At 38.3% G+C, this 16,874-nt stretch overlaps 1 protein-coding gene across 3 annotated transcripts in view; it reads right to left on the reverse strand.

The window, feature by feature from the left end:
- Nucleotides 1–16,874, reverse strand: part of GEMIN5 (gem nuclear organelle associated protein 5) — a 1,677,795-nt gene that overhangs the window by 1,450,236 nt on the left and 210,685 nt on the right. For all 3 annotated transcript variants that reach the window (XM_044069545.1, XM_044069544.1, XM_044069546.1), the window contains one exon: nt 7,207–7,289. In XM_044069545.1, coding sequence (XP_043925480.1) covers nt 7,207–7,289 — 83 coding nt within the window. The remainder of the gene's footprint in view (nt 1–7,206; nt 7,290–16,874) is intronic.

Below are 16,874 nucleotides of genomic sequence, written 5' to 3' on the forward strand. Positions count from 1 at the left end.
GCTAAAATTTAATTGGCATACGTAGGTGCACACGCTGCACCCATGGCTACACTTTTAATTTGGTGAAAAAATTCACCTTTAAAGTACAAGAAGTTGTACTTTAAAACCAGGTCCATTAGTTGTACAATGACCATACATTCATCTCGGCTTTAACTACCGTCTTCAAAAATTATTTCTTACAACATTATTTTAGCTTTTCTGTGAGGGATACAGGAAAATAAATCAATAATGTCAATAGTAAGGAATGAAGCATCTGCGTACATACCTTGTCTCGCACTTCTCAAGAACTCCCATGAGTCCCTCAGAATATGGTCACATTTCAACCAAATATTATTTATATATATATATATATATATATATATATATATATATATATATATATATATACATACATACACACACACACACACACACACACACACACACATGTATACACAGACACACACATATATACACACACATATATACATACACATACATGTATACACACACAAATAAATATATATATATATATATATATATATATATATATATATATACACATATACATACATATATACATATACACATATACATACACACTTTTTTTTTTGGTTATTTGTCTTGCTTCACAGCATCCACCATTGCTTTTATTTGGTCTAATCGTGGGTTTGAGGACACATGGATTCCTTGGATTCCCTTGGCTTACCCTCAGACTTTGTACCTGGGCAAGTCGATCAGCTTTTTGAACTGAAAAAAGACGTGGCTGAATTAAGGGGTGAGCTTAGTAAACTTGCTGAGCTTTTTTCAAGTAAATTTGCTGAACTATCCCATGTTAATGCTAAGATTAATTCTACTAAAGACGACTGTTCCTTTAAACCTACGTTACCACATGCAGGATTCTCTCCAGCAGACGTTCCTCCTAACATTCTGACTGAACGCCAAGACGTCACTGTCTTGATGGATGTTCATTGTGATGCCACTTCAGGAGGGCTTGGTTCTTCGAGAGTTTCAAAAGGGAAAACAGCTAATATTCTAGGTTCCAGAGAGGTGAAGACCAACGGAGCCATTTATTTTGGGAAGGATGTGCACAGTATTGTTATAGAGGACTCTCAGAGACAGTGTTCCAGTTTGCAGAACATGACAGGCACTGTGAACTCCTCAGTTTCTAAAAATAATGTTATTTGTCAAAAGGGAACTTCTTCTACATCTTGTCAGTGTAAAGTACAAGTATTTGAGCCTTCTGGCAAACAGTACACTAGTGACAGTAACAAAAGACATACTAGTTCACCTAAAGTTGTTACATTCAAAAGGCATGGTTTCGACTCCCTGCTACTGCAGGAATATAATTTTAAAGATAAATCATCTAAATCTGTTTCATGACCCTTTCTCAAATAGAGATGGTTTGGGAACTTTTAATAGTTTAAAGGACGCTATTTTCACATTTGAGAAAAAAATATTTAAATTAAAGACAATTGAAATTGACATTGTTCATTTGAAGGAATGTATATGCTCAAAAATTGTCCCACAAGGGCTTCGTGTATTCAAATTTCCCTATGGTTTGCTGTAGGATGACAATATGGTGAATGATTTTTCATGTATGTTTGACAAATGGGGGTTGGAGTTGCTGGAGAAAAATGTTTTTTTATTTGGAATCTATGTAAACCCAGATTCAGGAAGAAGTTATTAGCTTACATAGGATTATTACTACTGATTTGCTGTTTGACCAATATGAAGGGCTATTTGACAGAACGATTGACAGGGTTGACAAAAAAAATGTAACTGTTTATTTCAAGAAAAGGAAACTAGACAGAGATGTTAAACAGTATAGTACACACTGTTTATCCAGTAGACAAACGTTTTAGTGATAGCAATCAAAGGTTTAGTCCTAAACCCAACCCCATTTCATCCGATACAGAGTTTAGGATAGAGTGGGGATAATGAACATATTCCCACTTTTTTTTTTTAAACTGAAGTAATAGATATACCTGATTCTCAGGATTTTCAGCTTGTGAGACACTCAGAGAGAATACCAAACAAACACAATGGAGTCATACACCCACAACCAGGTGGTGGACCACCGTCCATCATTCACAAACAGAGGGAGGGGGGGGGTGAAATATTAATTCAGTCACCTGATCATATTATACATAGTTTTCAAGGTTTCAATGTATACAATTATGCCGACCGTGTCATTGATGAGAAATTAATTTTTTTATTTTTAAGGATTCAAAATTTGTTCCTAGTAAGTTGCAGGATATAGCAAATGTCTTGTTGGATATTCATTTATACACTAGAAAATTGAATTTTAAAATCTTATTTCCTTCCTCTGATACTAAGACCTCTTTCCCCAGGATTGGTCCCCTTAGGAAACAGTGTTTACAACCCCCCCTAACATCCCTTGGTTGCCGGTTTTGAAAAGGCAGTCAAGGATGATGTCTACCCGGTTATGGGTGGATAATAAAAGATTGTATTATAATTTAAATGAACAGAAGAAAGAACTGCTTAACGAAGGAGTGATAAAAAGATACGTATTATGACCCCAGATAAGGGGGGGGGGTAGTGATTTTTCAACTCTGAGGATTACATCAATGTAATGCAGAACATTCTTTTCAATGAAGATACATATTTGCAAGTGTCTATTAATCAAATTAATATTTCATATTGTAGGATTGACAGTTTTCTTGAATATGTTACAGAAAGTACAATATATATTGATAAAAGTGTTTGAGTAATACTCATCCAAAAATACCTGCACTATTCGGTATACCTGAAGTGCATAAAAACATTGAAAACCCTCCCTTCAGGCCGATTGTTGCTGGTAGTGGGTCTAAAACTCAATTTGGCTGTTTATATTGATAGAATGGTCAAACATGTAGTGGCTTCCTTCTCCCACTTAGTTAAAGATTCGTGGGATTTCTTAGCTAAACTTACACCTAAACTTTGGACTCCTGAAGTCATTTTTCTTACCATCGATGTGCAGGATTTATTTACAAGTATAACCAAAGAGGAAGGCCTAAACTATTTATAGGAAATTTTATATTCTAGCTCTACACTCAGTGATGACAAGGTGAAACTAATTTATGAAATGATTGCCCTTATTTTAGAACATTACATCGTTTTTGAAGGGCAATACTATTAACAAGTTTCGGGGGGTAGCTATGGGTGCGGCCTGTGCCCCAGTACATGCTAACCTTGTCATGCTGGGGTGGGAGCTTGAACATGTTTGCAAGAGTAATTTTATGTCTGATATCTTGTTATACAACAGATTCCTGGGTGACATTTTTATTTTACGGAAGGGGAGCATGGAAAATATATTTCCATTTATTGAATACTTGAACAATTCTACCCATTTCTTCAAATTTACCTATCATTGAGACCCTACTGAGATTAGTTACTTGGACACCTTGATTATCAAGGACACTGATGGTTTCAGGTCCAAAGTATTTCATAAACCCACATTTTACAATTCCTGCCTTCACTTTAATAGTCAACATCCTTTTTTTTTCAGAAAAAAGGTATCATTAAAGGAAAGGCTATCAGAATGACCTCACATAAGGAAGATTTGAGGAGAGAATTGGACATTTTACAAACAATGTTTGTAGAGCAAGGTTATCCTATTGGTCTGGTTAAAGAAATATTGCAGGAGATTTTTGATGGTTGGGAGGAGAACTATATACCTTTATTAGGTAAAAAATGAAGTTGATAATACAGACCCCTTTAGATGTTGGAAAGGGTAGGACAGGTGATTTTACAGAAGCATGTATGATACAGCATAGTTCCCATTACAAAGGGATTCAGAATATTTTAAACAAACAAGAACTGGAAAATTTTTAGAGCAAATTATGACATTTACAATTTGTTGGGTGAAAAAACTATTTTTTTCTACCAAAGTTGGTAGAAATATTAAAAACATTTTAGAGGTTTATCCATCTATTTCTTTTATTGACAATGGAAATCAGGGAACTATAGCATGCGGCCATTGTGGCCAATGCAAGTTTATATCACATACATCTTCCAGTCTGCTTGATAATTATTCTAGAACTGAAGTTTTCTTTAGGAAAGGGAACTGTGCTACCAAAAGAATAGTATACCTTGCTAAGTGCCTGAGTTGTACCTATTTTTATGTTGGCAAAACTGAGAGGGCATTAAGGTTACGAATTTATGAACACATATATGATATTAGAACTAAAAAGGAAACCAATGCCCTCTTTACGCACAGCAAGGTATGTGACAAACATTCAGGGTACAGTTGTGGCATTATTGATGAAATTATTTATGATCCCGGGGGGAGATTGGAAAAATAAACTTAATGTCAAGGAAATGTTGTGGCAGTTGCATTTAGCTGCTAATGTATATCCAGGTCTTAATGATTTCATTACTATTGTACTGGCTTTAAAAGAAAAAGCAGTTAATATTTAAATTATACATTTATACTGTAATTTTCTCATTAAGCCTGTCTTTATTTATTGTGTGACATTTTTAACTTAATTTTTAGCATGAACATGTATTATTCAGTAAGGTTATGCTTCATATATTTATACATTTTTATTTTTATAACATTTTCATGTTTTATATAACATTTTTTCAGTTGTGGTCATTTAGGGGGCCAATTATTTATTTAAATTGATTTATGGTATTGGTTGAATACTTGTCCAATCTGATTTATTTGAGGGGTATTTAATTTTGTTATTTGAGAATGTCATTGTTCTGATGAAGTCAAAATTCTTTTGATGAAACGCTCAACTGTTTGGATGTACTATCGAATAAAGCATTTCAGAGGGACTAGTGACCTGTGGCTTCGTTTGGGTGCTGTTTTTTTTTGGTTATTTGATTGGACATGCTTTATCACTTGGTGTACAATGCCAAGTGCTTCAACCACGCTGCAATCACTTGCAAGTAATCCAAATCCATTTATAGTAGTATACCTATTTTAGTAACTGTTTTGTAATGACTTTAACGTTGGCTCCTGCAACAGATAGTTAACTTGTCTCATTTAAGCCAAATCCCCACTTTTCTTAGTTCTCAAAAACATACTGCATTGTACAATGTATCCCTGCTTGACTAAGGAAACTTGCCTATGAACTTAGTCATGGTTAACTGCATTCATGGACCACTTCACTTGCACAGTTAACTGTAAAATCAGTCAATCAATCCAACATTGCTCAGACTCAAACAAATGGGCTGCCTCACAATTCAGTTGGACTTCAGTGGGTAGCGCGCATCAACACCAAGCACAGATACTGTTACTTGCACTTAAAAGGGTACATTACTTGGCTATATTGCCTCCTCCTGCAGTCAAGCAAATATAATGTAAAATGTCTGTAATGGATTACTTAAGCAGGCTGCAGCATCTGGCATACACTATGTACTCTTCCATATACAACTGCAGTACAATCAGATGCGACTGAAGTTACGCATGTGTTGAAAGGAAGCCACCAATGATGTGTGGAAGTTCCTACAAACTAAATTACTCTGTTTCATGGAAGACTAATATGAGTCCTCAACCAACAGGAAAATACACAAGAATCCCCCCCAAAGAAAAAGCCCTACGCTGGTTAGGTAAGTGGCACTAAATCATCAACAATGGAACACACCTTCCTATAGTGGCACTAAATCATAAACAATGGAACAGGCCTTCCTATAGGTAGTGTTTTTCTCTTCAATGAAGGTTTACTTACTCCCACCACAAATACAATGGGCAGGAGCATATGCTACTAATTCTGACCCTCACTCCTCAGATGAGGAAGATCTGAAGTGACTCCTGTAATCTTTAAAACAGAGCGAGAAAGCCTGCATATCAGAGAGAAGTGGAAAACATTAAAAGTAACCCCTACATGGAGAAAGACATTGGTGGAGTGGCAACAGCTTAATTATAGAACATCATTCGCACCTAGTAAATCATGTTGGGCCATTAACATCTGATGGCTTTGACTCCTTATCTTCCAGCTAACTGCAGAGGTATGGCTGCATGATTATGAACTCAGTTGGGAGTGGAGATACTGTTATCAATGACACGAAACAGCAGTGTAGAACAGAAGGTTGTCACCAAACTAAATCAGACAGCAAATAATTTTTCCAGGGAGAAAGTCAATGCAGGCAAGAAACCCAAAATACTCAAAAAGCCCATTATATGCACATATATTATGATTACTGCGGCATGCTTCAGACTGGTATCACTTTAAGGAGGATATAACATTTTGAAAAAAAGATATTGACTCAAAGCAATGGCTGCTATTACTTGAGAAGCCAGAAAAGGCACAAAAAAGTTGCAGTGATGTCTGAGAGCATGACTAGGGATTGGATATGGGACACCCAAAAGTAACATCTAAGCAGGTGAGTCCAAATTATGGAACTCCTCAAAAGGTTTATTATACAAAAGGTAAAGTCCCTGTACTCATCATACAAGGGGCTCTTGTCCCCTGCACCCCTTAATTAATACAACTCCAAAAGTCACAATATTGTGAAATAAAACCTTCTGACAAATACTGATTTGAATACCTGTGCTTTTCTGATTAAGCATCATTAGAAAACTACTCTGTCATATAATATACTGCGGAGGTCCAGTGGTACAGAAGCAGAGAGGACTTGCTGATGACAGCCATGCTCTTGTGTGCTGGGGACAGGACCAGAAATGTCAGAGGAAAAGATTATTCCAATATAGTCACTAGGGTGTCACATTCAAGGTACCTGTCAATGAGGCAATCCAGAACTCGGAAAGTGTTAGTGAGATTCACAGCAGGGACTGATGTGAAGAACAAACTTTCCTTCCAACACACTCCTGCTCATCCTACTCCCCCTTTCTTAGTCTCGTGCTAAATATGGAGAAAAAAAATGTGTTTTGCAAGTCTGAGCCTACAAAAGTCTAAACATGAAGTGGAAGGATTGCAAGGACTGTAATTCATACAATCCTAAGTGACACTAGAGCTAGTCACCTGTTGAGCAGTTGCTGGGAGAAAAAAAAACTTCTGTTAGAAAACTAGAAAAGACCATGGATGAGTTGCTAACTATAAAAGCCATGTGTGGCCAAGACATGCCTGTCATCCTCTTCAGATGATACATTATTCTCATAAAGACAAATATTCTGTGCACAGACAAAACTTCAGTATACACTAGATGCTGCTGTCTTACACTATACTGTACATTAAAATGCCTGAACAAAATATGATCTCATAAATCCCCTATTAATACAGCTTGCTACAACACAAAGAAAACTGCTGTACCTACCACGTGATACTGGAGGGATTGCTGGCCCCCAGGCCACTGTGTATACACTTTTCTTGTGATATGAACTAGAAATCTGAGGAAGTCTGCAAAGAGAAAAACAACAGATCTAGTACTTTAATCATGGTTAATTACTTTTGAGACAAGAAAACAATTGTAAAAGTCAGATTCTCGAATGCACTTGAAATGAAACAAGTATTGCAATAGTGGATGAAACTTCCAAGCATGGAAGCAGAATGGTGTTTCTTGGGTACATTCTCCTTGCTCACAATGAAAAATATGCAAAGCAAGCAACAGGCTTAGCTGCTAGTAACAAAAAAATGATACCATCACCTTCAGGTGTGCATACATTTATGAACAAGCACAGTACAACATACTCCACATCAATACATCTGCTCTCAGTCCCAATATCTTTTCTTATGATATTTAACTTTGTATTCCTGTGAGATAATATGCAATGTATATGTGCAATGTGTACTATGCATTTCTATTTTTCTGGAGCTTTTCTCCCCAGGACTCCATTGAAAATGGGCTCCTTGTGGCCCAATTGACTACCCTGGCAAACAAACTGCAAATAAATAAATATCCTACTAATATTTTATTAGACTCCGTCCACAGCTGCATTCAATATCAGTATTCAAACAGATGAATGAATAATGATGTGAAGTAATCAGAAACAAACAGGTAAGGAAACTGAAATGAAGCCAGCTACTGTAACAGAATAAGTAAAAAGGTAGCACTTCTGAATTAAACAGCCACTCCAGGCAATTACAGTGTTTGTATACTGAAACAAAACTATAAATTACCAAAGACATTCAAGCAGAAGTCAGAAACAGATGGCATAATAATGAATTTACAAAAGCATGTTTAAAAATGTTACTAATATAGGTAACCCAATATGAACTACAAAAAGGAGGCATTCCAGAGTTATGCTGTGAGTGTTAAGGACAGCACTCTTAAGCAAATAAAAACTGAAGAATATGGATTTCCTGAATTTTAACTGTTAACAAGAATGCTCCTGAAAAAGAAAACAGTGGACAAATGTACAGGTTTAGCAGGTCCTGGACAATCCGTACTGAATCCCTGGACAAGGTGACAGCTTCTGTTTCTGCTCGCAGACCTGCTCCTCCCATTTATTCTCCTGTAGAGAAAAGGCAGATATTATGGAGTGAGCACACATACCGGGTTCCCTTTAAATTCCCAACCCATCCCTTCTAATCCATCCCCATAGGTGGCTGGCTGAATTTCAGCAGCTTCCTAGCTGCCTTGGTGAGAAATTATATGCATGTTTCCAGATCACCGCTTTGTCTGGGGCACATGTACCACTTAACTGCATGAGCCTATCCTGGCTTCTTCAGCTTGCTGTTTATTTTACATAAAGACTATCAGTGTTGTATGCATCGATATGCCACTTATTAATTTATAACCAAATACTATGAATGAATGGAGCTTCTTTGGGAATGGCAGGATTCTTCTGCTGCAAAAAATGATTGTTTATGGAGAATGAAAATTTCTGAGCATTTTTTTTTTTTTTTAATTAAAAAACACCTCCCAAAGACATAGGTAGGCTGACAAGATATCTTCCTTACTGCTCAAATGTGTGCAATACTGTGTGTTCTGAAGCTGGCTGTTATTCTATGCAGAAGGCGCTCCAATGCAAGCCCAGTGTCTGGCTGCCTAGGCTCCAGTGTCCCTGAAACCCAGCAAACGACAGTAGATGGACAGAACAGCAAGAATGCACATAAATTATGTTTTTGAATGAAATAACACTCATTTTTTTCAATCTTCACTGGGAAGCTGCTAGCTAAAATGTCAGGGAAATAGCTATTTTTTCTTGTAGAAATTAGTCATGGTTTTCTTTTTCTTTTAATTTATACAGCTATTTTATAATACTCCTTGAACTGTTTCATATAATATCCCTATGCCCCTCAGTGCAGACACACCTCTGGTGATTTGCACTACACAAACGACACAGACAGGGACTAAAAGAAGACTGCCCAGAGTTAAATTCTGTGTACAGTACCCAAAGTATTAATTAAAATATGCAGTCTTGGACACAGCAAATTAGCTGCAACCAGTGAACTTTTAAGAACAACTTCAACACACTCATGTAATATCTGGGATTTTCAACCATGCAGATAGTTGCTGCAATGAGTCTGAAATCCTTGAGGCAGAGAAAGGGGACAAATTTGGACTGCTTTATTTAATTCACAACATTTTGTAAAGAAAGGAATCTGTCCAATGGCAGAAGTGCTTTTTAAGATAGAGTGCTCAGCATGCATCTGATCAAAGTGATGTCCTAAAAGAGCTCCACTTGCAATTCTCCAGTGCTCACTGTAGTTACCAAACACTGAAAAACTCCTTTGCCAGAATTAGACCATTCTGAATTTGGACCCGCCAGGAGCCAGTCATCTACGCAAGGAAATACCTAACTCTTGCAGCCTCTGGTCTGCTGCAATCAAAGACATGCAAATGTACATACCTTGGAGAATCAGCTGAAACCAAATGGAAGTGTACAAAATTCATAAATTTTGGCTCATGCCTCGAAGAACAGAAACCTCCTGGACTCAGAACTACCTGTGATTCCGATGTAAAAGCAGGTATCTTGGAGATGCAAAGAACACATCCAGTTTCCACTAGACAGAGGGGAAAAACAGACTGCACTTTGGCTATTGAGGACTTTTGAGGATAAACTGGTTTAGGCTGCATAGGTTGAGTTATTGGTCTAGATGTGCTTGACCTTTGAAAATGGAGTAAAAAACTGACCCTTTTTGTACTGGTGGGAACTCTTGGATGCCTTGCTTTTAAGAAACAACACTTCTTTTCTTGCTGCACTTTTGACAAGATGAGCATTTAAGCAAGGGGGGTGCGGGTGTGTGAAAATGCAGTGTACAGTCAATGTACAGTAATGTCCTGATCCACCTGTTCCGCATGATTGTCAGATGCACTGGTAAGCCATGGGACAGATGATCCCAGACTGCCTCTGGAGTGGGATAATTGGGAAAGGTCTTCGTAATTATAGTGTTCTTCCTCTCCAAAAAAGGAGGACTACTGTATTTTTTGTTCTGCTGTTACTACCTTTTGCCTGATGGCATTTCTAGAAATTGCCACAGCAGTTCCTCTCAGATTTTCCTGCTGTTGACCACAAATATGCCAAAGCTGATAAGGGTTCCACTACTTGCATGAGAACGTGTCAGTGGGGGGAACTGAATTTTGCATCAACAGTCACAAGGCTCTTGGGCCTTGTTTTATCGTTTTCTCTAGTACATGTTTAACTGAAGAGTCAAAGGCAATGACAAACTGAAAAAGACAAAGAAGAAAAAGGCACCTTGACATCCTCAATGAAATCTGTAAAACAAACACCAACACCTGCTGCTCTCCCTGAACACACAGCTGAACTAGGGTTTGCAACTGTGAACACTGTTTTCATCTGAGACCAATCTCAACTCTCTATTGGGAAGGCTATTCACCGACATGCTCAGTTCATCAGCTCTCTCTCACAGGAAACAACATGAGACCAGCAGTTCACTACCCTCAGAATTAAAGTACAGGATATGTAACCTCACTTCTAAACTTGTCCATTTCCTAAGAAAATAATCTTTACTTGGGGTGATGGTCAGCAGGACTCTGGAGTAGGAGCCTTTTTAAGGGCTGCTAGCACAACAATGGAATCTGGCATGAAAGCTAGCAGCCTAGCAAGTCCAGTTTTTGGAAGTCTGGAAAATGCTCTCTCTCCTCCTCTGGTTAGGTGCCACAACATCGGGGCTTTCCCAAAACGTCCTAGTCACTAGCCATACCATCATACTTTATGAAGAAACCACAAAGGAAGAAGATTGGGAGGTATGGAATCACTCCTACAGGATATAATGAAGGGATGTCACAGAATCTGGGCATCACCCTGCTTTCTGCCTCATCATCCCGAAACTCTTTTGAATCTGAGGATTTTGTGGTGGGTAGGAATCTACAAGCCTCACCCTCAAGAACTAGGGTATGAAGCAATAAAGAAAATTCAAGGGCCTCCCTCTTTTCATGTGCTGCTTTACTGAACCTTGGAGGGGATGCGTCCAAGAAAGATGAAGACGACTGACCTTAACACTAGACCATCCATGGGCCCGCTGACTATGTCCCAAAAAAAAAACAGCAGGTGGCCAAAATTCCAGGCACAGAAATGTTTCAGGTGAAGGTTGAAGTCCCTACAGATGCAGAGGGCAGCAAATGCAGCTGGTTCTACAACTGCACTGACACAGACACTATCTCTTGAGTTGATGGGATTGACCTCCTTCCCCCAAGTCGTCATTGCTGAAACACACTGGGGCTTATGTCACACCCAAAAAGATATATCCAGAGTCAAACACAATCAGCCCAACCGAGAAAGGCGAATACTGAACACAGTGGTTCTGAAGGCCAACCTCAGCATCACTACCAACAGGTCCAATGGAATCAGGGCTAGCACCAACAAGCCAAGTTTGAACAAGGTTGAAAGTTCCCCAATACCTGTAGCATTGACACAGAAATCATCAGGCCATCCCTGCAAAGTTGATATTGAAGGTGCTGAAGACTAATGCCTACAAGCCTGAAACTGGGATCACAACTCCTGTCAATTGTGAATGTTGGTGCTCTATCAGTGAAATTTGGCCTAAAATAAGGACTGGTATAGAAAGCTGAGAATCAATAGCAGAAAAACTAGGCAAAGAAGAAAGGCATCAGTCTTCCTCTGAGCAGCGAGGGCAGAGATCTTGATTTATCATTTGCTAGACTTTGAAAAGGGCTTCCACCATCTTTGGAATTAAGAACTTGCAGTAATAAAATATCCATTTTGATCTGGTCAGACCTCTTTCATGGCTCGTTTTTGATAGAGGTTTAACACCTTTTCTTACAGCACTCTTAACAGATTGTATAGCTTTTGGATTGCCTTCCTGATTCACATGCCTTTCGTGATGGACAGCCACACTGGTAAATGAAGGGAAAAATAACACCCAACTTCCACCAGAGGCCAAACATGGGGATGGAAAAGAGGGAATCTCTTCTGTCTCAGAGATTTGTGATCTCAAACAAGAGAGGAATCTCAATTTTTCCTGTTCTACTCATCACCTCTCTCACACTTGTCCTGCTTTCTCCTTATGATCCCTCTCCTTATTTTTAGGCTTCTCAACCAAGGATTCATTCCCCAGAGCCTAAAGGGTTCAATCTTGAGTGGAAGCTGAAGGTCAAAGTCCAGCAGGGAGTGGAAATACAGCTTTCCTAATATTTTGATAGCAAATTGTTATTCTTCCAGAACAGTCACATGAGCAAAATACTATTTCATATTCTTGGTTAAAGCTCTCAAACAAACACACAAATCATGGTTCTGTTGCTGTGTGATTTTGTGCCCATACTTCTGTTTTTTAAATGCTTTGATTTCCACAGCAACAACTAGCAACTTGTCACCAACAACTTTTGGCAGAGCTAGCAGTAGTGGCCAAAAGCATTAAATATACACACACACACTCACACGCGAAGGTAACAACAATATTACAGTAATCACAAGAAACTTTTGCAAACATTACAAGTATCCAAAAGTACTAAGAAACAGACAATTCAGGCAGGGAATAGAAGTTACAATGACAAACAGGGTAGTAACAGGTTTGCTGAACTACAGTGGAAGAATAAAAAAAAATTGCTAAGATGAGACCAAAACACAGACACTGGGTGAGGAGTAAAAATGGAAAGAAAAAAAAAAAAAACATCCAAAAAAATGGAGTATACTAACCTGAAAGTTGGCAAGAAAGCAGGAAAAGACTAAATATTAATGTAAGAGAGAAAAAAAAAAAAAAGACTTGTATAAAAATGTTTCTGTTAAAGAAGACGAAAAATGAGAGAATATTGGGGACAGACATTTTCCAATGCAAGCACTTTCAAATGAGATGTGTAAAGGAAGCTTGATGGAATGGCATTATTTGTGTGCCATTTTGTTAATCAAAGCTGAATGTTGGCCTATTTGGACCATTTAAAAAGGGAGGGATAGCTAGCCTAGGAAAGCTTCAGATATCAGATTAAAGTCTTGATTGCCGACAAGGATGTACTTGACATAATGGTTAAGGTGTTTACTTTACAAACACAAGGTCCAGGGTTTGATTCTCAGATGGGGTAAATGGCTAGGCTTAAATGGCCACAAATGAGGTTTGCCTGGTATTAACCTATGAACCTGCCTTCGGATCTCAAAAGTACTGGCTCTATCCATACAAAACTTGTGAATATCATTCATATCGAACATTGATAAACAGTAACTTCAATCAAAATAGGTTAAATCCAGTAAATGTGGCATAACAGTACTGTGAACTGGCTTTATAAAATAATGAAATGTGAAAATGGTAGTTCCAATGAGCTTTTACAAAGACAAACGTGTGTAAATGATATTAAAGACATTTTCCTGTACACTAGCAATATTCTAGAGCATTCAGTAAGACAGAAATTGAATGCAGAAGCAATACTGTTTGGAAGATGAGATTACCTTAAACAAGTACAGCAACAATGACAACACTTGTCCAAGTATCACACTTGCTTTTAAGATATACTTGCTCCAAGAATGCCTTAAAATATAAACTGCAATCAAATGGTTAAAATACTTTTTGGTTACACCCCTCCCCAGAGGACAAGACCCACCTAATTTCCCTCAGTAGGGGACACAAGCAAGCAGCAGAATCCTAATCGCATCATACTACAGAGCACTATGTAAGCCTACAGCTACCAATGCCTTCCTTGCACCAGTCTTTATTGCCAACTGCTGCACATGCAACATTCTGCTCATATGGCGTTAAAGAAGCTCAAAAAGTAATAACTCTTCCATTCACTTTAAATGCTGTTTACAAATTGTGTGGATTAAAACCAGTTAGTTTAATTTGTGGCTTTCAGTGTCTTAATTTAGAACTGAAAATTCTACAGAAGTCTTGCTTCATGGCCATATTTAGTCACCTTAAAGTGAAACATCCTGCTAAATGCATTCACCATTTTCTTTACTAGGGTTGCGTTTTTCTACCAAAACGCTCACCTTCTTGTTTCTGATTTCACTACTCCATAATATTTCATATCCTTACCATGGCCTCCAAATATGAAATGAAACAACTTCTGCAATGCATTAGTTTCCTACAACTTAGTCATTCCTCTTCTCTTGCAAAACCAGTTGAAAGCTGGTCTGTTTTACTAATTTAGTGTTCTAAACTTGTTTTTACCATTACTTTGCTAAAACAATAATTTAAATATTCTGAAAAACATGTTACAACAGGCATAATAAAGTATAACAAAATTCAGTATAGTGAGATGAAACTACAGTCAAACAATAAAAATACACTTTAAAGGTTAAACATCACTGGATCTGTGATATGCAAGGATGAAGGCTTAACTATGACCCTAACAAACCAGGTGCTGGTGGAGCCAGCTAAGCAGCAAGAAGAATAAACGAATTTCCAGTAAAGACTAAAGACCTGCTGGTCACTCCATGTTTAGACATTTATACTACACCCCCCCCCCCATGCCAAAGCATGGTTAGGAAGGCTAGAGCTCAATGATAAAAAAATAAATTGATGTCCAATGGGTAATAAATGACTGAATACAGTTATGGTAGAGAACCAGAAGATCAGCATGCATAACAACCAAGTGTTAAATCACTAGCAAAAGCAAAGCTCAACTTATTTATCAAGAATTGGAAACAGAGATGACCTAAATCACTAATAAAAACAAAACACAACTTATATGCCAGAAATTGGAAACAAAGAACATCCAGTTTTGGCAGTAGATGAGTACAGAGTTAAAAGTTTTCCAGGCTGTGATTCTAATAAAATAGTTAAAAACCCGACATTTTAACAATCTAGACTCGGTTAATACCGCACAGTTGTCTATAACTTCCAAAAAGCCAAACAAAGGAAAATACTAAACTGCAAATAGCAAGCTGACTGAAAACAATGTGAATAAATGCCATAAGAAGGAAAAGTCGATTAAAGAATGACAGAATGCATGTACCACACTGGAAAAGAGAAGAGATCAGATACATGCAGAAATATTCAAGATAAGTTGGAAATTGTTAAACATCGCAACAAGTACAAAAGCAATGCAAGAAATCAAAGAAACTTTAACCAGACACCATCTCACTTCAACCCAGTCATTAGTTAAGAAAAGGAGTTGAAGTGCGAAGATCTGAGCCACAAATTAACTGAACTGGAGGACAGGTCTCCACTAGAAAACCAGAGGTTTATGGCTATGCCAGAGACGGCAGAGGGAAAGGACAGCAAACAAGTAAGTGGGCTGTGATTTTTTGCAAGATGTAAAAAATTAAAAAGCTCATTTAGTGAATATTCTGAGGCCACTGTGAAGGAAGCAACAGAGACCAGGGTTAAACTCCAGACCTAAAGAGGAACTTTTGTCCAAACTATGGAAAGGGGATCAATACTGAAACAAGAGCTTTTATGAACAATGATATCTCAGGGCACATTCATGCCACAAAAAGCATTTCTCTCCATAAAAAGTCTAAAGGTATGAAGGCGAGGTTTAGGCTTCTGTGTCCTGGTTCACAGTTTTCTACTCTTTAAAAGTTACAATCTACACTGATTTGGAGCATGCATATGAAGACCTGCAGAAAACAGGTGAAGAAATGGAGTGCAATGATGTGAAGAAGGTTCCTGCAGCCAGAAGAAAGATAAAGTAACAGTATGTAAAGCTGAGAGAGAGACGTGTAACAAAGTTCTTCCTGGTTCTCCAGAGAAAACTTAAAAAAGCAAGTGAAATCCAGGAATTCTCAAGTATGGGAAAAGGCAAAAGTGAACAGATTTGAATCCCCTTAAAGACATTAAGCAAAAAAATTAAGAAAAAGGGCCAACACTACTTAAAACACAACGTAAAAAATGGAACTTTAAATAGCACATCAATGAAAAGCAGTGCGTACTGTTTACAGAATTTAAACTTGCAAATGACAGATGAATAAATGCAGTTTTTCACCCGTTACATAAAACTGTGGAACTAAGAAAATGTGCAAGAGGGAGTGGGAGATGGGGGAATGATGTATTCTGTACACCGTGAAAATGCTGAATTAAAACGATTTACACATCCTCACAGGACAAACCCGCACCGAAATGGTCTATTCATTCTGTGGCCAAAGGAGCTGGGGATTCCCAGGCAAACCACAGCACTTGGGCCCATTCATTCCTGCCTGGGATTCCCCCATAAGCTCATCTGCTTGTGGCAAGTTGGGCGGTAAGGAGTGGGGGTACCTTTGCTGGTCCTGCGGGGTGGTCCATCTCCACCCCTAGTGGAGAACCCCACTCCCTGCAGTGGCTCTTCTCAGCTCCGCTATAGCTCCTCTTTGAGGGGGAAGTGTGCCTCAGTACGCTGAATTTCACTCAGCTCACAAAGAAGGCTCAATATACTCAAGCTCCAAGGGGTAGACACTAAAGGCACCCAACTAGGCATCACCCATGTGATGAGCCAGAGCTGGCTTCTTCCCCTCAGAATGGGCAAACCTGCAACAGCCTCACTCTCTCATCCTCCACTGCCAGCTTCTACAAGCTTCTAAGCTGCTACTCAAACTCAGGTTGCCTGCGATGTAGTCAGAGCCTGACAAGGAGTGGCTAAACTGTTTAAAGTGTTGACTGCAAGGATAGCAGGTCAGGTTTTAAAAGTCACTATACAGTTTTAGCTGCGAT

Source organism: Protopterus annectens, chromosome 4.part0, assembly GCF_019279795.1.
Source record: "Protopterus annectens isolate FY-2018-M chromosome 4.part0, PAN1.0, whole genome shotgun sequence".
NCBI classification, from domain to species: domain Eukaryota; kingdom Metazoa; phylum Chordata; order Ceratodontiformes; family Protopteridae; genus Protopterus; species Protopterus annectens.